The sequence below is a fragment of the Sinohyriopsis cumingii genome, chromosome 15 (assembly GCF_028554795.1).
Source record: "Sinohyriopsis cumingii isolate HCF-2022 chromosome 15, ASM2855479v2, whole genome shotgun sequence".
Taxonomy (NCBI): Eukaryota; Metazoa; Mollusca; class Bivalvia; order Unionida; family Unionidae; genus Sinohyriopsis; species Sinohyriopsis cumingii.
The window spans coordinates 117,350,209-117,374,418 of NC_142975.1; the positions used below are offsets into that span (position 1 = coordinate 117,350,209).

General features: G+C 35.4%; 1 protein-coding gene across 1 annotated transcript in view; it reads right to left on the minus strand.

Moving 5' to 3' along the window:
• Nucleotides 1–24,210, minus strand: part of LOC149782557 (uncharacterized) — a 49,779-nt gene that overhangs the window by 20,995 nt on the left and 4,574 nt on the right. Inside the window, exons 2-3 of the mRNA XM_089934000.1 lie at nt 17,181–17,426; nt 14,019–14,153 (exon numbers count right to left, since the gene is read on the minus strand). Of these exons, the coding sequence (XP_089790126.1) occupies nt 14,019–14,153; nt 17,181–17,426 (381 nt within the window). The remainder of the gene's footprint in view (nt 1–14,018; nt 14,154–17,180; nt 17,427–24,210) is intronic.

Genomic DNA, 24,210 nt, shown 5'->3' on the forward strand with positions numbered 1-24,210 from the left:
TATCGAATTATAAAGGGTTTCTACCACTAGGTATATCATTCACCATTCGTATCGAATTATAAAGGGTTTCTACCACTAAGTATATCATTCACCATTCGTATCGAATTATAAAGGGTTTCTACCACTAGGTATATCATTCACCATTCGTATCGAATTATAAAGTGTTTATACCTCTAAGTATATCATTCACCATTCGTATCGAATTATAAAGGGTTTCTACCACTAGGTATATCATTCACCATTCGTATCGAATTATAAAGGGTTTCTACCACTAAGTATATCATTCACCATTCGTATCGAATTATAAAGGGTTTCTACCACTAGGTATATCATTCACCATTCGTATCGAATTATAAAGGGTTTCTACCACTAGGTATATCATTCACCATTCGTATCGAATTATAAAGGGTTTCTACCACTAAGTATATCATTCACCATTCGTATCGAATTATAAAGGGTTTCTACCACTAAGTATATCATTCACCATTCGTATCGAATTATAAAGGGTTTCTACCACTAGGTATATCATTCACCATTCGTATCGAATTATAAAGTGTTTATACCTCTAAGTGTATCATTCACCATTCGTATCGAATTATAAAGGGTTTCTACCACTAAGTATATCATTCACCATTCGTATCGAATTATAAAGGGTTTCTACCACTAGGTATATCATTCACCATTCGTATCGAATTATAAAGGGTTTCTACCACTAGGTATATCATTCACCATTCGTATCGAATTATAAAGTGTTTATACCTCTAAGTGTATCATTTACCATTCAAATCGAATTATAAAGGGTTTCTACCACTAGGTATATCATTCACCATTCGTATCGAATTATAAAGGGTTTCTACCACTAGGTATATCATTCACCATTCAAATCGAATTATAAAGGGTTTCTACCACTAGGTATATCATTCACCATTCGTATCGAATTATAAAGGGTTTCTACCACTAAGTGTATCATTCACCATTCGTATCGAATTATAAAGGGTTTCTACCACTAAGTATATCATTCACCATTCGTATCGAATTATAAAGGGTTTCTACCACTAGGTATATCATTCACCATTCAAATCGAATTATAAAGGGTTTCTACCACTAAGTATATCATTCACCATTCGTATCGAATTATAAAGGGTTTCTACCACTAGGTATATCATTCACCATTCAAATCGAATTATAAAGGGTTTCTACCACTAAGTATATCATTCACCATTCGTATCGAATTATAAAGGGTTTCTACCACTAAGTATATCATTCACCATTCAAATCGAATTATAAAGGGTTTCTACCACCAAGTATATCATTCACCATTCGTATCGAATTATGAAGGGTTTCTACCACTAGGTATATCATTCACCATTCAAATCGAATTATAAAGGGTTTCTACCACTAAGTATATCATTCACCATTCGTATCGAATTATAAAGGGTTTCTACCACTAGGTATATCATTCACCATTCAAATCGAATTATAAAGGGTTTCTACCACTAAGTATATCATTCACCATTCGTATCGAATTATAAAGGGTTTCTACCACTAAGTATATCATTCACCATTCAAATCGAATTATAAAGGGTTTCTACCACCAAGTATATCATTCACCATTCGTATCGAATTATGAAGGGTTTCTACCACTAGGTATATCATTCACCATTCAAATCGAATTATAAAGGGTTTCTACCACTAAGTATATCATTCACCATTCGTATCGAATTATAAAGGGTTTCTACCACTAGGTATATCATTCACCATTCGTATCGAATTATAAAGGGTTTCTACCACTAAGTATATCATTCACCATTCGTATCGAATTATAAAGGGTTTCTACCACTAGGTATATCATTCACCATTCGTATCGAATTATAAAGGGTTTCTACCACTAGGTATATCATTCACCATTCGTATCGAATTATAAAGGGTTTCTACCACTAACGATATCATTCACCATTCGTATCGAATTATAAAGGGTTTCTACCACTAAGTATATCATTCACCATTCGTATCGAATTATAAAGGGTTTCTACCACTAAGTATATCATTCACCATTCAAATCGAATTATAAAGGGTTTCTACCACTAAGTATATCATTCACCATTCGTATCGAATTATAAAGTGTTTATACCTCTAAGTATATCATTCACCATTCGTATCGAATTATAAAGGGTTTCTACCACTAGGTATATCATTCACCATTCGTATCGAATTATAAAGTGTTTATACCTCTAAGTGTATCATTCACCATTCAAATCGAATTATAAAGGGTTTCTACCACTAAGTATATCATTCACCATTCGTATCGAATTATAAAGTGTTTATACCTCTAAGTGTATCATTCACCATTCGTATCGAATTATAAAGGGTTTCTACCACTAAGTATATCATTCACCATTCGTATCGAATTATAAAGGGTTTCTACCACTAGGTATATCATTCACCATTCGTATCGAATTATAAAGTGTTTATACCTCTAAGTGTATCATTCACCATTCGTATCGAATTATAAAGGGTTTCTACCACTAAGTATATCATTCACCATTCAAATCGAATTATAAAGGGTTTCTACCACTAAGTATATCATTCACCATTCGTATCGAATTATAAAGGGTTTCTACCACTAGGTATATCATTCACCATTCGTATCGAATTATAAAGGGTTTCTACCACTAAGTATATCATTCACCATTCGTATCGAATTATAAAGGGTTTCTACCTCTAAGTATACCATTCACCATTCGTATCGAATTATAAAGGGTTTCTACCACTAAGTATATCATTCACCATTCGTATCGAATTATAAAGGGTTTCTACCACTAAGTATATCATTCACCATTCGTATCGAATTATAAAGGGTTTCTACCACTAAGTATATCATTCACCATTCGTATCGAATTATAAAGGGTTTCTACCTCTAAGTATACCATTCACCATTCGTATCGAATTATAAAGGGTTTCTACCACTAAGTATATCATTCACCATTCGTATCGAATTATAAAGGGTTTCTACCACTAAGTATATCATTCACCATTCGTATCGAATTATAAAGGGTTTCTACCACTAGGTATATCATTCACCATTCAAATCGAATTATAAAGGGTTTCTACCACTAAGTATATCATTCACCATTCGTATCGAATTATAAAGTGTTTATACCTCTAAGTGTATCATTCACCATTCAAATCGAATTATAAAGGGTTTCTACCACTAGGTATATCATTCACCATTCAAATCGAATTATAAAGGGTTTCTACCACTAAGTATATCATTCACCATTCAAATCGAATTATAAAGGGTTTCTACCACTAAGTATATCATTCACCATTCAAATCGAATTATAAAGGGTTTCTACCACTAGGTATATCATTCACCATTCGTATCGAATTATAAAGGGTTTCTACCACTAAGTATATCATTCACCATTCAAATCGAATTATAAAGGGTTTCTACCACTAAGTGTATCATTCACCATTCAAATCGAATTATAAAGGGTTTCTACCACTAAGTGTATCATTCACCATTCGTATCGAATTATAAAGGGTTTCTACCACTAAGTATATCATTCACCATTCGTATCGAATTATAAAGGGTTTCTACCACTAAGTATATCATTCACCATTCAAATCGAATTATAAAGGGTTTCTACCACTAAGTATATCATTCACCATTCAAATCGAATTATAAAGGGTTTCTACCACCAAGTATATCATTCACCATTCGTATCGAATTATAAAGGGTTTCTACCACTAAGTATATCATTCACCATTCGTATCGAATTATAAAGGGTTTCTACCACTAGGTATATCATTCACCATTCGTATCGAATTATAAAGGGTTTCTACCACTAAGTATATCATTCACCATTCAAATCGAATTATAAAGGGTTTCTACCACTAAGTATATCATTCACCATTCAAATCGAATTATAAAGGGTTTCTACCTCTAAGTATACCATTCACCATTCGTATCGAATTATAAAGGGTTTCTACCACTAGGTATATCATTCACCATTCAAATCGAATTATAAAGGGTTTCTACCACTAAGTATATCATTCACCATTCAAATCGAATTATAAAGGGTTTCTACCACCAAGTATATCATTCACCATTCGTATCGAATTATAAAGGGTTTCTACCACTAAGTGTATCATTCACCATTCGTATCGAATTATAAAGGGATTCTACCACTAGGTATATCATTCACCATTCGTATCGAATTATAAAGGGTTTCTACCACTAAGTATATCATTCACCATTCGTATCGAATTATAAAGTGTTTATACCTCTAAGTATATCATTCACCATTCAAATCGAATTATAAAGTGTTTATACCTCTAAGTGTATCATTCACCATTGGTATCGAATTATAAAGCGTTTATACCTCTAAGTGTATCATTCACCATTCAAATCGAATTATAAAGGGTTTCTACCACTAAGTATATCATTCACCATTCAAATCGAATTATAAAGGGTTTCTACCACTAAGTATATCATTCACCATTCAAATCGAATTATAAAGGGTTTCTACCACTAAGTATATCATTCACCATTCAAATCGAATTATAAAGGGTTTCTACCTCTAAGTATACCATTCACCATTCGTATCGAATTATAAAGGGTTTCTACCACTAGGTATATCATTCACCATTTAAATCGAATTATAAAGGGTTTTTACCACTAAGTATATCATTCACCATTAGTATCGAATTATAAAGGGTTTCTACCACTAAGTATATCATTCACCATTCGTATCGAATTATAAAGTGTTTATACCTCTAAGTATATCATTCACCATTCAAATCGAATTATAAAGGGTTTCTACCACTAAGTATATCATTCACCATTCAAATCGAATTATAAAGGGTTTCTACCACTAAGTATATCATTCACCATTCGTATCGAATTATAAAGTGTTTATACCTCTAAGTGTATCATTCACCATTCAAATCGAATTATAAAGGGTTTCTACCACTAAGTATATCATTCACCATTCAAATCGAATTATAAAGGGTTTCTACCACTAGGTATATCATTCACCATTCAAATCGAATTATAAAGGGTTTTTACCACTAAGTATATCATTCACCATTCGTATCGAATTATAAAGGGTTTCTACCACTAAGTATATCATTCACCATTCGTATCGAATTATAAAGTGTTTATACCTCTAAGTATATCATTCACCATTCAAATCGAATTATAAAGTGTTTATACCTCTAAGTGTATCATTCACCATTGGTATCGAATTATAAAGCGTTTATACCTCTAAGTGTATCATTCACCATTCAAATCGAATTATAAAGGGTTTCTACCACTAAGTATATCATTCACCATTCAAATCGAATTATAAAGTGTTTATACCTCTAAGTGTATCATTCACCATTCAAATCGAATTATAAAGCGTTTATACCACCAAGTATATCATTCACCATTCAAAATCGAATTATAAAGGGTTTATACCTCTAAGTGTATCATTCACCATTCAAATCGAATTATAAAGGGTTTCTACCACTAAGTATATCATTCACCATTCAAATCGAATTATAAAGGGTTTATACCACTAAGTATATCATTCACCATTCAAATCGAATTATAAAGTGTTTATACCTCTAAGTGTATCATTCACCATTCAAATCGAATTATAAAGGGTTTATACCACTAAGTATATCATTCACCATTCGTATCGAATTATAAAGTGTTTATACCTCTAAGTATATCATTCACCATTCAAATCGAATTATAAAGTGTTTATACCTCTAAGTGTATCATTCACCATTGGTATCGAATTATAAAGCGTTTATACCACCAAGTATATCATTCACCATTCGTATCGAATTATAAAGTGTTTATACCTCTAAGTGTATCATTCACCATTCGTATGAGTTGTTATAGATTATCTAGGACAAAAAGCCGAATTGATACAGTAAGAAAGTAAGAAAGATTTCTTTATATGATAAGTCTTTGAAAGTTAGGTGAAGCTACGAAATGGGATTGGGGTTATATGGGTGTTGTGCCGAAGAGCCAGTTTAATCTCCTAAACTTCGATTCTGCAGCAAGTTTGGTATACAATAAAAAGAAGAAAAAAATATTTTCCTACGTAAATACCAAATATATGTTATATTCTGCTGCCAAAAACTACATATTTTAACTTGTGACTTCGCCACTTGTTTAAATACAACATTTTTGTTCCAGACGATAAACTATAACCTATATTAACAAAGGAAAAGAAAATACCCTCTGTTTATTCTACATGTTTCCAAGCCAAAAGTAGCGCAATATATGGAAGAATTGTTCCTCGAGTTATGTGCTAATGTGACGTAAAAATCTTTGGAAATGGTATATTAGTAATTTAAAAAAAAAAACAGTTCACGTCATCCCTAGCCAATGAACCACCAAACATATGATAATTTTATTTTACCTCAGAATGACGTCATTTATAAGCAGCACAGTCAATGTAGAACAATGGCAGGTCACTATCACCGGTGTCATTTGCAATTCAAAATATGCAGCTTGGTTCATACAATTCAATGTCATTCAGTTGTTGTTGTTGCTGTTGCTTTTGGGGGGGGGGGGGGCGCCAAGAAACGATTAACAAGAATTAAGCTATCCAATCCATGTTTTCGAGGAACTTAGCGTAAACAGCTAAGTTCCACCAAGCGTCTCCTAAGTCCAGACATTCATACGTTTTTAAAGAGCTATGTAATTCTTCATTGTCGGACGATCTTAGCATCGCCACACCATAAGTATGTTGCTGTCAAAGTACAAAATGTCAAGACATCACATTATACAGTGACAGGAAAAGATTGTTCACACCTAACGAAAGTTAATCCATCTTATATGTCCCTTCTTAAATGTCCTGACATTTTTATTTTCTTGAAGTAATAAAAATAAATGTATCGCCAAGACATAGATTTTTGTTTCTTACTTATATGAATATTAAGAGATGTTCTTTACAAGAATCAAGCATGAAAGTGTGGCACGCTTATCATGGCTATTAAAGCGTTGTGAATATTAATACGCTGTACACGAATGGGACTGATTCATAATGTTACAGCCGCCTACAGTCGAGACAATATGAATACGCTGTACGCAAAAGGGACTTATTCATAATGTTACAGCCGCCTACAGTCGAGACAATATGAATACGCTTTACAAGAAAAGAACTCATTCATAATGTTACAGCCGCCTACAGTCGAGACCATATGAATACGCTTTACATGAAAGGAACTGATTCATAATGTTACAGCCCCCTACAGTCGAGACAGTATGAATACGCTTTACAAGAAAAGAACTGATTCATAATGTTACAGCCGACTACAGTCGAGACAAACTGCACAATTACACCTTGCAGAGGTTTACGAACAAAATTTCACTGCTGATGAAACCAAAGCAGGCAGAATCTGTGGAACAAAGAAACAGCTGCAATGATGATGGGAATGCGACAACAACATTGTCCGATCAGGCGTGCACATGCTCAATTAGCACAAATCTATAAACAGTTATAGGACATGCAAGAGAATGTTCGATCGGCACTTGCAAATCATCCACAGCAAGAACCACCCGAGTAGCGATCAATGTTAGATACACCAGTTCAAAAATTTCATGAAGAGACATGACAGAAATCTTTCACTATCCCATTAAATATCTCAATAACGTAACTAGCCCAAAACAATAAGAAATTACGTTGGAGTACGAACTGTCATCTGATACGCGCCGGGTTCTCTCAACAGGGAATAGAGTGGATGGGTATTCAGTGGAATGGAGATGAAAAACTACAGAAGTCATTAATGAGGCAACATCGATGTGTCAACGATTGCTCACCACTGATATCCTGGACCGGAGGACCTTTCGCTTGTTGATACAATAACTTGTTGAATACATTGACGATTTATACAAAACTGATGATGAATTCTGATAGAATTGTTTGCGAAATCAATGCTGCGATGCAGCCTGTTGTTGTAAATCACTTCAACGAAACCAGAACTTTGTGTGACTTTCTCTACATCTATCACTGCAGGGGAAACACGCACACTTAAGACTACACTGTGGTCTTAGCGCATGTGTTACATTTGGCCTAATATTCGATCGCAAGTATAAGGTGGCATTCCCGCGAGTGAACTTGTTTGCGTTCTCGTGGCGCCACCTGTAATAATATCAAATTTTACGTAGGAACGTACGACATGGAAACGGTCAACGAAGATATTCAACGGAAAATTTTATTGCACACGAACAAACACTCGAAATTTTGTGTATATTCATACACGATCCCACAATCAGAGCTGTCATTCAGTTGAACCTGTATCACACATGGTTGATATCAAAAGGTTGTCAGTAAGAGCAATTCTTATTTGGCCTAAAGATATTAATAAAATTCCCTTGGTCAAACTAATTTTTCGCAAGGAATATCATATTGCGCATGTATTCTGTTTTGGTTTCAACTGTAGAATCAGGTTATTTGATATCAATTACTCCTATGACACCTGCATATATTCCATGTCACAATACCTGGTTGACACAACTTCGTTTTATTCTTATGGACCAGGACTGGCACATAATAGAGCTCCGTAGAGAAATCCTAACAGTACAACGATACATTATAGGTCAATTGACATTTAAACACAATGACAGTTGTGTGATACCCGTGCATGTTGTTAACGTTAGAAAACCCGTTCACATGACATTACGAAACTTGACTCGGTGATGCTGTTAAGGATTATTTTGCAGGTGTAGCAAAGATGCTCAAGCATCGTCTTCGCGCGCTGCAACGATCGGTAAACAAGTTACAAGTTACAATGCGAGTCGTTGAGTCTCATAAACATTGTTGCGGATCGATTTAAAGAAATCTAGGATTACAAGCGGTGCAATCTTTTTTCTGTCTAATTCAGTGATTGAAAATTTAGGAACAAGAAGTAATTAGTCGTGGACTACTACATCAGTACGTGAGCAGCGAAGCCACCACAAAGGTATTAAACGAAACCAATAATGTATACAATATGGTTTATTTTAAAGACACATCCAATACTGCATTTGACACTGACATGCCAGTGTCATTAGATCGAAACAAAAAAGATTTTCACTATTATTCATATCCGTCTTGGGATATCGGGACATCAAAACCAGAATCATAAGTGCAGGACATGCATAAGGATTTCTTCCATCTGAAGCTTTCTTGGACATTCGGGTAAAACTTATAGAGAATGACGATAACGATTATCCCATCAGTGCCACATTTCGATTTGTTAACAGTCACACCGTAGCTTTGTTTATCCATGCACATTTTTTCATGGACGGAAATAAATCGAAGCAATTCTCGACAATCTAGACATTGCCACGACGACAACAGATACAGCGAGTTTTATGCGAGATCCGCTAGTCCAACTATGATTCTTATCAAGTATGCATCCGATAATGTAGAACCTCGATCGTATACAAGTAGGCGACCTAAACTATACAGCAACCCTGCAAATGATGCAGTTGTATAAGCCGTAGACATGGGAGCTAACATAGAAATTATCGCATTGTCAAGCACAACTACGTTGATGCTCATTAAGGTTTTCGTGGGTTTAGTAGATAACCTAAATATTTTTTTCGGAGCAAAACGCACAGTCGCATTATTCCGTAAGAACAACGCCAACGATGCAATTTGGCATACATGATGTGTTGCTGGCAACGTGCAGTTGTCATCATTAACATTGTGAATGCCGGTTCTAACCCCTTTTTGCCTACAGAGCATCGTTTGTTGTCTTTTATAAATTCTGGAACCACACCAATACTGTCGTTTCTCGTGCACACCACAGACGTGCACCTGATAAGCAATATGGGGGGACAGTTCACATGGAAAATAAGTACAAGTTATGGTCTTATTGTAACACAAAACGTGATCGTGGCGTTTCAAAACGCAAATTTGGATGATGACCAAACCAGCAGAAAGTTGACCTTTGACGATTTAGGAGTGACCGAAGGTTCTACGAGGGTTAAACAGTCATCAGGCACCTTCTGAAGAGATTCCGCTTAACTACACGGACTAGCAAGTCGCACGTGCATATCACAATATGTGGTCGTACCTGAGTCGGCATCACAACGTTTACACAGGTCTGCAGATACCTCAACACAGTTTCATTAGATCGCATCCGATTTAGTACTTTTTATTGGAATACCTGGTAGTGTTCAAGCAGTCTATATCCGAAATGTACTTTCATGCACGTATGGGAGCGGTTTTTGGCGACAGTTAGAGCTGCTTTGTTGTTGTCCTCTCCACAAGAATCTGTTGTTGGAGAATGCCGATGGACTAATTAAATTTGTTGAAGCGCCTGCAGAAAATGTATGGTATCTTAACATAATAATTGAACCTGTAAAGTTTTTTTAAAAATAATGTCCGATCGCAAAGTTAAGGTTGGCTTTAGTACTTAAGAAAATGAGGAGTGAAATTCGAAACGATTACAGAGTCACTGTGAGGCTTTCTTTGACTTAGTTACTAGAAAATGACCCTCTGTGGTTGATCCAGCCAAAAGAAAATTTTTTCGATGACATTACCGTTATCCATGTCTGAAGTTACACTAATAATGAAAACTAAAATATTGGCGGAATATTTCCGTTCATCGCGGCCATTCACGTGTTGTTAGCTGCTGAGGATTCAGCGATTGCAAAATAAGCTACGTTATGGCTAATCTGAATGGCATCCTGGATGGTTTTGAAAAACGCAACTGGAGGACGTAAAAAAAATAAAAATGAAAATGACTTCGACTGCATGAACGAATCGCAGATTACACTCAGGCCGAAGTCTTCGACTACCCGGTACGACTCGTAAAAGGACACACGTCCATTTACCAATCGTGATTTACTCAATATGGCAAAGTCAGTCAGTTATTTCCATGGTGCCTTCAAGTGAATGCACTTGCATCAATGATTCCATTCATGTGGAAAACAGGCATCGTCATCCTTATTATTTTATTCAACTATCCTGTTACAAACTGTGCTGGACGGACCAATATGTGTGCATCTTGTCATTGATGTGATGCATAATGTGATGCATGCACTTGAACAGTCAACAACACCACAAGAACTTATTGATCTTACCTTGTCATTTAGAAAGTACACTTAATATATGAAATGAATTTTATTAATATTACGGACTTTACTCAGTCTAACGTGAATGATACGGATCTGAAACAGTTTGCCACCGAAGCAGATTTGTAATTTTTAAAAATCAAACCGGAAACCTGCACACATTAAAGATGGACATTCAAGATGTTGTCAATCTGCAATACGTCGTTGCAAAGAACCTGGCTGAAATCACCGAAAACGAGGGAATCAAAGACGCCAGAGTGTTAGCAATTTATCAAAGATAATATCGATGCAAATTCAGAACTGAATGTTAAACAATCCGCCGATAAAATGAGCGAAGACCATTTATGAACGAATAATAAAATCAACAGTTTCAATGGTCCATCGATGACGGTGATGATCCACGAAATAATAAGTGAATAGATACATCCTTGAGGGACCTTTGCCATTCTACCAAGTAAATTCATGGAACATATTTAAATCAATTTTAATCAATGAAACAGAGGGGAAAATCTATCTCGTATTAATCTTAGTAAAAGGTCGACTTGTTTTCATTTCTATTAAAACTATTTTCGATAGACCTAAACGCCACATTGCTAGAGCCTGGATCATACTTGTTATCCGAACCAGAAGTAAAGACGGGTGGGATCAAATAACGATGTTAAGAAATGATCAGTGGCATCGTGACTTACAACACATATATCATTCATCACCAAAATCGGTATTCGCCACGAATTATTTAACATTTTACATTATCAACATCGTTAATCACCAGAGATAAAATTCAGTTTGAAGGAATCATTATCTATCCAGATGGGTGCTTATCCGGTTTCGGTGTTTATGTTTAAAGTTAGATTTTATCATTATATATGGATTCTGAACTAGGTGATGAAGTTGCGGAATTTGCGGACCTGGTATTGACCAGCAGACAGTGGAGGCTAACATCGCTGGTAATTTTGTTCTGCTTGAATATTCGCTTTAAAATTGTGTTAACGGACCCTCGTAAACGCTGAAAATGCAATCTTAGCGAAGGTAAGATAGAAATACAGACTGTTAGGACTGCTATGATGTACCAATACCAACTCGATGTCAGCTTGGAGTCATACCATTAGCACGTGAAAACGCGAGACAAAAAGAGACGTTACCGTCATGATATAAATTAGTCAAAGACTGTTTATGCAACGATGAAATGACCTTAAAAGCTGCATCTACCCTGGTAACATTTTCCGTCGAATATGTTCAACCAACATTGACTCAGTCAAGAAGACAAATATTTCGACTGTTATTTACCAGGAACGTATTTACTCGGGTAACAGTGTTTAGAAAAAGACGAGAATGATCGTTTCAGACACCATTCAATAGCTCATTGGTTTGTATTCATAAGAACGTTGGGTTAGGACCCCAGAATGCAGAATCACTGGAGACTTACATACTTACATATTCCTCCGGTGGTGATTTTCTACAATTAAATGACAGTTGAACCTGTTAAAAGAATAGTTGATTAGACTTGTGTGTGCGTGTTGCACCTGGACGTAATGGGTCTTGGAGGGAGTCTGCCTGTCGATCAATCATAATCTGCAATCACATTCTTAAAAGACAAATAATGATAGACCCTCAATGCTAACGACGCGAGAAAATAATTGACGCGGAATAACAACTCCGAGTTGAAATCACTAAGAGAACTGCGTTGCTTATGAAATACAAACGTATGTATGTGGTTGTAGATACTATTTGTGGAATGGCCGAAACAACAACCGTTGACCTTGGTGTGGCTTGAGTCACTACTGCGGCAAGTATTATAGGCACACCAAACGGACCTTTTGGAGTGATAGTAATAGTCACTGGTGGCGTTTGTAAAAATAATTTCCACAAGCTAATATGAAGTATTGCATATCTATTCAGACATTCTGGCAGCAACTCAACGCAGCCTCAATAAAATGAGTGAACTATATTCGTCTGCAATCGAAGACAAAATCATTACCATACGGAGTCTGAAACAATCTTGGCCAAAACAGAAAACATTCGATATCTCCGTGCACAGACGTGAACCAGAGGAGTTAGTGGCCAAACACAGATGACTGAGTTACAGACAGTGAAAATCGAGTAACTGTTTGCCAGTGTATTTGAATCAGTCTACCAATATGTTTGCCAGTGCATTTACATTGTATAATCGTGTCCCATCATTATGTCCACAGTGATCATACTGCATGTATGCAGCTAGGGTGTTAACTTTCCAAGAATAGATTATGCACTTATAGAAAATAGATAAACATAATGACTGGAACAACTTACTTAGCAATTCATTTTAGTCCTTGTATTTTTTTTTGATGGAGTAATTCCTCGAGTTTGTATGTGGTAGGAATTAATCCAATACTACAACTAAATGTTCTGACTTTTTCTAAGTCTTTAATGTATGTCTAGTAGCCAATTTAACCTTGAAGAAGAAAAGAACAATTACTTGCTGCCACAAATCACTACAAGTGGGTATTTTACTTGGGTACCAATTAAAAGAACTAAAAGAACATAGAACGCACACAAATCAAAACCACTGCATGCAGTTTTTCCTCTTGATAAGATGCATTATTGATAGAACACGCCATTCCTTACTGGTAAAAAAAGCTTTTGAAAATATGAATCTCTCTCTCTCTCTCTCTCTCTCTCTCTCTCTCTCTCTATATATATATATATATATATATATATATATATATATATATATATATATATATATATATATATATATGTGTGTGTGTGTGTGTGTGTGTGTGTATATATAAAGAAACTTTAAATGCAATTGTAGATAACATCAATGCACATATCTACATGTTAATACGATAATAAGACTTGCAGACAAGAAACTATGGTTACGCATTGAAAATGCCATATCACTGATTCAACAGCAGACTAGATATTGATTCAATATGTTTCAATCCTAACTTTCACAAACTCTTACCTTTTTCGTAGCAATTAAAGATAATTGAAAAATGATATTTGCTTGGATTTCCTCTGTAGTGGATACGGAGGTATCTAGATGATGTAGAAAAAACATTAGTTGTTTTATTTCTTCCACATGTTGTTTTCGTCAATCCTACAAATGTATAGAAATTAATATGAATTATCCATATAAATGTTTATCATTGCAGAATGGTATATATCATGATGTTTGTATTAAAGCAAAATGACTCGGCATGATAGCAAAATGGCATACAGCATGATGGTTGTATTATAGCAAAATGGCATACAGTATGGTGGCTGTAATGTAGCAAAATGACATCCAGCATGGTGGCTGTATTATAGCAAAATGGCGTACAGTATGGTGGCTGTATTGCAGCAAAATGGCATACAGTATGGTGGCTGTATTATAGCAAACTGGCATACAGCATGGTGGCTGTATTATAGCAAAATGGCATACAGCATGGTGGCTGTATTGTAGCAAAACGAGTTTTTCAATACTTGACTGTGACTGTAACCTTTTAAAAATAAGAACATTTGGAATAGGTCTGTCTTGGTTGTGTTCCTTTTTTCAATTTGTAGCAATCAGAAATAACGTGCCCTTTCTTCTTGTAATAGAAGACCTTCTTGCAATAAAAGAACGTAGGAAGAGATAAGGATTTCTGATCAATCGTATCAAAAACATGCTTCATAAATGTTATGCCAGATTGAGATTTGGAAGTACTCGTATTAGACTGAAATAGTGCTTTTTTACCACAGATTACTGCTGAATAGAAAGAAGGCTTACTGACACACAACAATATGAGTTAAGGAATACTCGTCAGCTGTACACGTAGCATTATCTAAAGTTTTGGCCTTGTGCTCATCAAGGTAAGTCTTAACGCCACTATGAACGCAGTTGTTGAACTCGTCAATTATGAGTTGTCTGAGATTTTCGTAATCTTGACCAACTTTCTTGGCTAAGCACCACCTATCAAATAATTGCTCTTTTCACTTGCTAATTCGACGGGGTTTGTCAAAGTTATTGTTTATACTTCCTAAACTTCTATCTATAAACCTCATGCACCTAACCATCCATTCAAGATACGTTCCTTAACCAGATTATAATCAGCACTTTGCTTTACTGACAGGAAAGCATAGATGTCACGAGCTTTTCCAAATATAACACTTTGTTGAGTCGAATGCTCTCTTTGCCATTTCAATTTTTCAGCATTTTTTCCAGATTAGGAAAATATTTAATTGCTTCTTTTCTTTTAAAGGATTTACTTACCTAATATTTTTGGTAACATCAAAACCTGAACTTGTGTGAAAAATGGAGCATTTCACTTGCCAGCTCCGATTTCTTTAATCAACTTTGAAATTCCATTTCTTCTTTTCCTCTTTCTCTCTGCATTTCCCTCTCCTCTTATTTATTTTGCTCTTGCGTTGCTCTCTGTCTGTCTGTCTGTCTCTCTCTCTCTCTCTCTCTCTCTCTGCATTTGCAATGTCTTCTCTTTCTTTCTTTCTTATCTAGATCATTTATCTTTCGTCTTTCTATAATTGCATGTGTCTCTCTTGTTTCTGCAGTTCAAGCTTTCTTAAATCTATTACATTCTTGTATTTTAATTTCAATCCCATAACTTTGTTATTATACCAAGATAGAAAATCATTCATTAAATCCAAAGCACCTTTATCCAAAACATTCTTTTCTACCAAATACTGAACGAAACATTTTTTATTTCTTGCTTTGTTAAAGAAGTCTTTGCCTCAGAAAGATCGTATTTTGCGGGACGCTGAATTAATGTATCCTTGTTCAAGGAGTCTAGCCGTTCCTGGTAGGGTTTTAAGTTCTCCACTTTAGATGACATTGCTAAAGCTTGTTGGTTACACTAAAACTTTCTAAAATGCAAAATAATATATGGGACTTAGAAAATTCCAACACATGATGCATTTAAAATTCAAAAACCAAATTTTCTGAAATATTTTGGAGAAATTCGTATCGTAGACGAGACCCCAGTTTTCTTTTACGACACTATAGTATAAAACTAACTAACAGAAAAGAGAAGAGAAAAAAACAAGTTTTGTAAAATCTAATAAATACTTTATTTTCTCTGAATACAAAGTGAGGAAAACAATGTAAAGATATAAATATCCTACGGTATTGCAAATTCAATCCAAAAAATCATAGAATTTCTAAAACAATTCATAATATTTAAAGCTCTAAATAAACTTCAGTGAACATGAAAAAAAGTACCAAATCCAACACTGGAATTGTTGATGTGCCTCTGTTATACTGTGTCATAGAGATGTGCCAACAGTCTTTTGTTCAATCAGAATAATGAAAGAAATTATCCTTATTTACGTTTTCACTATAAATCAAAGTCTCTATTTCCATGAATATTATTTTTAGCACTTTCAGACAAAATTAACTTGACTTAAATAATTTGAATAAATAAAATATATTCCAAATGAAATACTGGACACAACACTAATACAACCGATTCTGGTCAGATCTTACAGCACGAAGGAATTAATTCTACAAAAATCACGATTATATAGTCTTTAAATTGACTTTAAGTCACAGTTAACATTTTATAAAAAGAAAACTATTACCTAATGGAAAATTTCATTCTGGAAGGTCCCAAATGTTTGCAAGATACAATCTTAGTTATAATTTGAAGGTCTGTTTCTAAAATTATAATATAAAATGAAGTAAACAACAGGTAGACCTGGCATTTCATGGGGAATTTCCAATATTCTAGACTCAGAAATAAACATGATTACAAAAACAAAATCAAATCTGCAGGTTATGTAGAAATTGAAATTGATTTTGGACAAAGGCTAGTCCAAATTACAAGTATCCGTAGCATTTAATAAATTATTTTTTTTAACAAACTAACGAGCAATGCGAATTAAATATAAATAACATCCTTAAACTTCATTCTGAGGGCAAACATGACGACGGTCTAAGCTAAACTTTATTCATATTATAAACAAGATGATGGTATGTGTTACACTTTATTCTGAGGGCAAACATGATCGCATTGTATACTATACTTTAGTCTGAGGGCAAACGTGATATTAATGTAACCGGGCTAGCAAGCTCTAAAACTGCTGCTGGGTGGTGAATGAATGAAATGTAATTTGCAATAAAAGACTAACGTATGAATCTTGTTTAACTCACCCTCTACTGATGGCGAGCTTTCCTCGTTGCCATCTTGGAATGTAACATATGAGTTGGCGCAATCATAAGTGTCAAAAGACGCCTGCTCAAAATGGAAGGCGATATATGGATTGAAATACCATGATTCTATGTTGACGGCGCAGTCCATGTATTTGTCGAAATCCGGAGAAGCTACCATTAGTTTGCCCGTGTACGTGTGTTTCCGTATCATGCTAATTTCCTTTCCACAATAATCAATCATGTAATCTGAAGGAAAAAACAAGAAATATTTTTTCTTTAAAACACCATGGTTATTCATTTTCCACAGATGTGATTGTATATTGAAGAGGGATGGAAACTCTGGATATTGCATTGAGGAAAACGATGAATTCTTCGGAAAATGACCGCTAATTAGCATGAAAATTGCGACATTGTCGATAGAAAGCATATGGACTTTGTGTATCAGTATGTCTGAGCAGAATGGAAAGTGGATGCAATGTATGAACTCAATCTATTTTATCCAAGGTTTTGACGTGACTTTATAGGGTGGGAAAATTCTGGAAATAAGCTGGAAACAGTGGTGCCATCTACCCATTGACCAATTACAAATGGATGTAAGGGACTGTATTTGTAGTACTAACCGCTACGTGGTTAGAGCGTCTGCATCGGATGCGGGAGCCGATGGTTCGAAGCCCAGGAGAATCATACGACCTATACAAATTATACTAGTACCTGCCTCGCTTGATGCACAGCATTAAAAGGTTAGTGTTAAGGCTTGTCGGTATGGTGTCAGGATAATGTGACTGGGGAGACAAGATGTTGCATGTCAACGGTTTGATGCCCCAGTGCTAGACATCACTATAAACTGTCACACTGCAGACATCGCAGTGATATGAATCGAATTGTTAAAGCTAAGTTCTAAATAAATGAGCACACTATGTTTGTAGTAAAGTAAGTGCAAATGTCATGTAACCTTTCTCATTCAATCAATTCAAATATAACAATGGTAGGAAACACATTTTCTTACCCATCTGAGTATTTTGTAGCGAAAGATAAATAAAATAAAACATAAAAATTTGTTTTGATGAAAAATATGTGGGACAGGGTATGTAATGATACTACACAATTACTGCTAGGTCAGAAAATCGGGCCAATTTAGTTTCCGTTTAAGTTATCTTTATGTAAATATATGTGTAGAACTCATAAGAAGTCAAAAGACTGAAATCGTTGCTAGTAACCATAACATTTACATAATTTATGCATGCCAATTTCCCATAATAGCGTATATGGATATAAATATCTACCACATTATGACAATAGAAGTTGACTTGATAATATGTATAAATGGTCACTATGCATGTGACAATTTAATGTTCAAGGTGGGTTGGGGAATGGGATTTATTTGCGTTTAAATCGAAACCATTAAAAGCTTGAAAACAAATATTACTGTTCTGGTCTGAAGGGAAAAATCATATTCGTTCAAATAAAACAAATACGTTATCTTCAGGTAAAGGAAAACATATATCATTATTCGAAAGAGTGTCCAACGCCCCCAAGCAACGCCGAAAATTATATGATCGGTCTCTAACCTGTGCATGGACATTTTCTGGCATATTTCCAGTCTCATGTCATGCATAGAAAATGTCCCGCCTGCGCACGTCATCATCTCCAGCATAAGGCATGGACGACACTCACTTCTTTCAGCCTCTCATTGCTAGAGATCATCCAGGGAAAGAGGTTGAAACGGTTATGAAAGTGTACAGCCAAAACATAGAATGATGGGATAAATAAATGTGTGTGTGTTTGTGTGAGAGAGAGAGAGAGAGAGACAGACAGACAGACAGAGAGATATAGCACTGTCACTGTCATATCACCTTTGCTTCATTGTTAGGTAATTCGGTTCATTAGATTGTTTTAAAAGCTGATTCAAGCGCAGCTCAAGCGATGCTTGATGCTGGCTGATTTCGCAACGTATAGATTGTCTGAACCGTTTTCTTCAACATAAAGTCGACTGCGCAGTCAAGAAAGAGTTGAGCATTGCAAAAGATTTCCATCTAATGAACACATTGCTGTATGTCATTCAAGCTGCCAATCCCTATTTACTGCGGACCAGCACTTTCGCTGGCAAAGGTGTGATCTACAGACGCATAGAAAGCTTCTCTGACATACAGACCTAATGTCTGTCACTTTGCCAACTGCCACCACATATCACGTTCATCGTCATAACTTCAACATTTTTCTCCGATTGTTCATGAAACCTGACAGAATACACTTAACAAGAGACCGAAATGGACCTGAATTCACTCATCACCTACATACAAAAATTAACAGCTGACCATGTCATTAGGCAGGTTTCGAACACAGCTTAGGAAAGCCATCTCCCAAACTCTGTTTAATGTTGATCTTGCCTATTTAATTGTCCTGATAAACGTCTTTGAAAAGATCAAACGAATAATTAAAATGCATAGTTCTTTCTCCTCAGTTCAGTAATACGAGATCTTACTGGTATAGGATGTCACATTTCTTTCATTTAAGTATCCTGCGATATGTAGCAGTGATTGTGTGAAACAATAACTTATCGTAAAAATATTCCATACGATTGTGTCCGCAGACTTTGATGCAGAGTACATCAATAGAGTATGTATTTAGTCAAAATGAAATACCACTGCCACTTGTGAATTATTCATTTAATGGCAAAGAAAAGTGGATTTTGTTTAAATATTGGAGAAATTGAACATGAGCTGGGTTTTTTCTGCACAAATTGTTTGCGAATAAACTGGATTATAATCAGTCCTGAACAAACTTAACAGTAGTTCCAATAAGAGGTAACAAGGCTGGTATTGGCCTATAAGCAGAATTTTATGATAAAGACAATGACATAAATCTGCATGTATTTTGGTATTAATAATAATGACCGAAATTTTAGTCCCAAACATTATGATGACTTCTATAATTAACAGTCTGGAATATTGACGCTTGTTTGTCTTCATGTAGATCTATATATCTACCTATATATCTATATTTTCTACCAATGCTGAGAAGTCAGTTTTATATACTTTATTAATTAATGAATTTTGAGTTTAAATCTCTAACCGTTTTCTATGCATATATCTGTCATGGGTTCAGTGCGAAATATACAGAATGTAACACTTTGATCTAATATTTCCACTTAATGTAGACCACCAGCCACATTAAGCCGCCTCCCTGTAACCTGCTTTCTAAAGCAACCCATGTCTTTCCATATGACTACACTGTACGATAAAAACCAATTTACCAGAGCTCAAATATCATACACAAAACAGCATGAATAACTATTTATCCCAAATACAGACAAATATCAACAGAGCACCGTTAGTATGCATATAAAATTAATTCTACAAATGAGTATTGGCTCTTTCCCTATAGTGTCGACACACTTCAGAATCTATTGGAGAAAACCACTGGATATTTACATGTACACAAGTCATATTCACCGTTACTTAGCATGTTGCGGTTAGTTTGACATTAACAATTAGAGAAAATTACAACATCCAGAAGAACTGAACGAAGTAAAATCTTCTAAAGTATGCAAGTGGTCAAACATCACCCATGATCAGTTTGTAATCTTGTTAACATTTATCTTTTTATTAATTTGAATCACGCTCTGGTTTTTCGGGAAGTGCCTTGTCACACACCAGTGGAAACACATACCACGACTATAATAATAGTTCCCATCCTTACAAGCAAATTCAATATATCTCCCAGTCATACATGCATATAAGGTTTATTTAGAATAAATACGTAATGCTAACTTCTTTTCGTTATCTTTATATATTGATATTAAACATGCTGGACGGAGGATACAGAATGATATAAACATTGGCGGATTAATATTTAGAGTACTACATGGAGTGAAAGAAGAGATGTAATGAAGTAAAATGTAAAAAAGCAAATGCGTCGTTTGTTAAAAACGTTTCTGAATTCTCTTTGCTACTATCAGTACCGACCACAATTGTATTTTCAATATGCAAAGTCTAATAGCAATCGGCTTAAAGGTACGCGTGTAATATGACTGTCAGTAAAGGGATCGAGTTGACTGTAAAAATACCAATATGACAGTTCCCATTACACGGCATTGTGATGTTTGACACGTATATTATACGCAGGGCCCAATGTATATGAAAAATGTGACGCCAGTTGCATCCTGCTTAGTCTGCTTGCAGCAAGATATTTACAATGCAATAACTCTATACAATCTATTGCACGTAAAATGAACATCAAAATGGATATTTTTGATGATATAAATAAATTTCCACAAAACATATTTCCCATAAAGATATAAAAGGCAGGGTTTTATAAGTTAATAATTTAGAACTTTCCCTTTATACGTGATATCTGGCCATACCACACTCACCCACCATATTAAGCCTATTTGTATTAACAATAGCCCTGAATTCATTTTAATCACAATATGGTTAAAAGTAGCCAAAATATAAAAATAAAACATTTAAATAACAACGTCATTTGTACTTAATTAATTGTTCCTTAATGATTCTGAAGTACCTCTAAGATTAATGTTACGTTGTTTATATGTTCAAGTAATTGCGCGAAAAATAACTCCAATAACTATTCTCCCTTGGTACGAAAGTGACCTATGTGGTCGAGTGGTCTAATGCGCTTGACGTTACATATACAATTCACCTGTCAACGTGAGTACGACGAGGCCGTGGACAGAGTAGGAAAACTTGGACAAAGTTCCGGGTTATCACAATGGTTAATGGGTGTACCGCCATCACAATTTGTAATTCATTGGGGCCTGCTGGTGACTTTTTCCTAAAGGCCAATAAATCCTGTCCGCGGCTCTGGAGTCTTGGCTCGACCAATATGGGTATGTGAGAAAGTTTGCCAGCAACTTTCCATGAATCGATGATTGTTTCCGGGGTTTTCCCTGAGTTCTTTCTCCACCAATTATACTGGCCACCATATTCAGACTCATATGCTGAAAAATGGCGTTAAACTCTGTCGAAGAGAGGATATATATCTACCAAAATGTGCACGATTATCTAACTACCTTTGTCATGACTGACGAAACAGTATGAAGTCTCAAATACAAACAAGACGTAAGAATGGGGCTGAGATTTGATACCTTGGTAAAACCACATGTCAGTTTATGAAGATGTCGGGCATAAAACTCCACCAACAGCAATCAAAACCAACAGAAAATAAGCAATAACACAGGTGATCATTAGTAGAAACTAACCTTCCCAGTCACACTAAGTACTCTCAAATCTTTAAAAACGTGTTAGAGAGTATTGTGCCTCTCTTACATTATAGATAGAGAGACAGACTAACAGAGACAGAGACAGAGTAGGGCTACGTTCACCAGAGGCGTAGCTATGATATTTTGCACCCGGGGACGAACTATAAAATTGGCGCCCCAGCCCCCTCCCCGTTTAATCACATTTTTGAATATTACCCTTGTTTACTTATTATAATGTAACGTTGTAAGCCTCATTTTGGCGCCCCTGTACCTTGGCGCCCGGGGACATATGTACCCCCCTGCCCCCCCCCCCCCAAGCTACGCCTCTGACGTTCACTATCATATGTCATTTCCTTCATTTTAGGTAATTCTTGCTTAAATGCTTTAAATATCGATTCAGGAGCAGCTCAAGCAATTCTTAATGCCGATTGACTTCGCAAACTTTAATTATAAAATTATAACGTGTACATGAATACAATTATATAGATTATCTATACTGTGTTCTTCAACTTAAAATGGGCTGTACAGAAGGAAAGAGTTGAGCATTGCAAAAGGCTCAAGATTTCCAATCAATTAACATATCGCTGCATGTATATCAAACTCCCGATCCTTATGTACTGTGAACCAATGCTCTCGCTGTTAAAGGTGTGATCTACATGCTCATGGAAAGCTGGTCTGACGTACAGACCTAATGTCCGTCACTTTGCCAGCTGCCACCATACATCACGTTGATCGTCATAACATCAACATTTTTTACCTATTGTTCATGAACCTTACAGAATACACGTAGCAAGAGGCCGAAATGGGCCTAAATTCGCTCTTCACTGCATTCAAAAAGTAACAACTGACCATGTAATTAATCAAGTTTCGAGCACAACTTAGGAAAGCCATCTCCCAAACTCTGTATAATGTTGATCTTACCTATTGTATTATATCCTAATACAGTTCTTTCTACAAATCAAAGGAATAATTTAAATGCACAGTTCTTTCTCCAACGTTCAGTCATACGAGATCTTAATGGTATATGATGTCCCATTTCTTTCATTTAAGTATCCTGCAACAGTTAGCAGTGATTGTGTGACACAATAAGTCATCGTAAAAGATATTCCATACGATTGTGTCCGCAGACTTTGATGCAGTGTACAGCAATAGAGTATGTATGTAGTCAAAATGAAATGCCACTGGCACTTGTGAATCATCCATTTAGTGGCATGGGAAGTGGATTTTGTATAAAATCTGGAGAAATTGAATATGTTTTGTGGGTTGTGGTTTTCTTTTTTTTTTTTTTTTTTGTTTTTTTTTTTTCGTGGCATATACTGTTTGCAAATAAACTGGATTCTAGTCAGTCCTGAACAACCATTACAGTAATTCCTATACAAGTTGGGAAGGCTTGTACCGGCCCATGTGCAGCATTTTATGATGAAGACAATGACATAATTCTGTATATATTTTGACAATAATAATAATAATGACACCAGTTTTAATCCCAAAAATAATGATCATAAATGTAAATGAACAGTCTGAAATATTGTCGTATTCTTGTCTAGCATGTCTGTTTGTACACGTTGTGTGTGTGTGTGTGTGTGTGTGTGTGTGTGTGTGTGTGTACCACAGATGGTTATTCAGTTTTATATAATTTAATTATTAGTGAATCTTGAGTCTATGTTTATAACCGCCTTCTTTTGTATCCTAGGAATAGGTTCAAGGCAAACTCTACGGAATGCAAGATTTTGATCTAATATTTCCCTTTAATGCAGACCACCAGCCATAGTAAGATGCCTCCTTGTATCCTGCTTTCTAAAGCACCCCGTG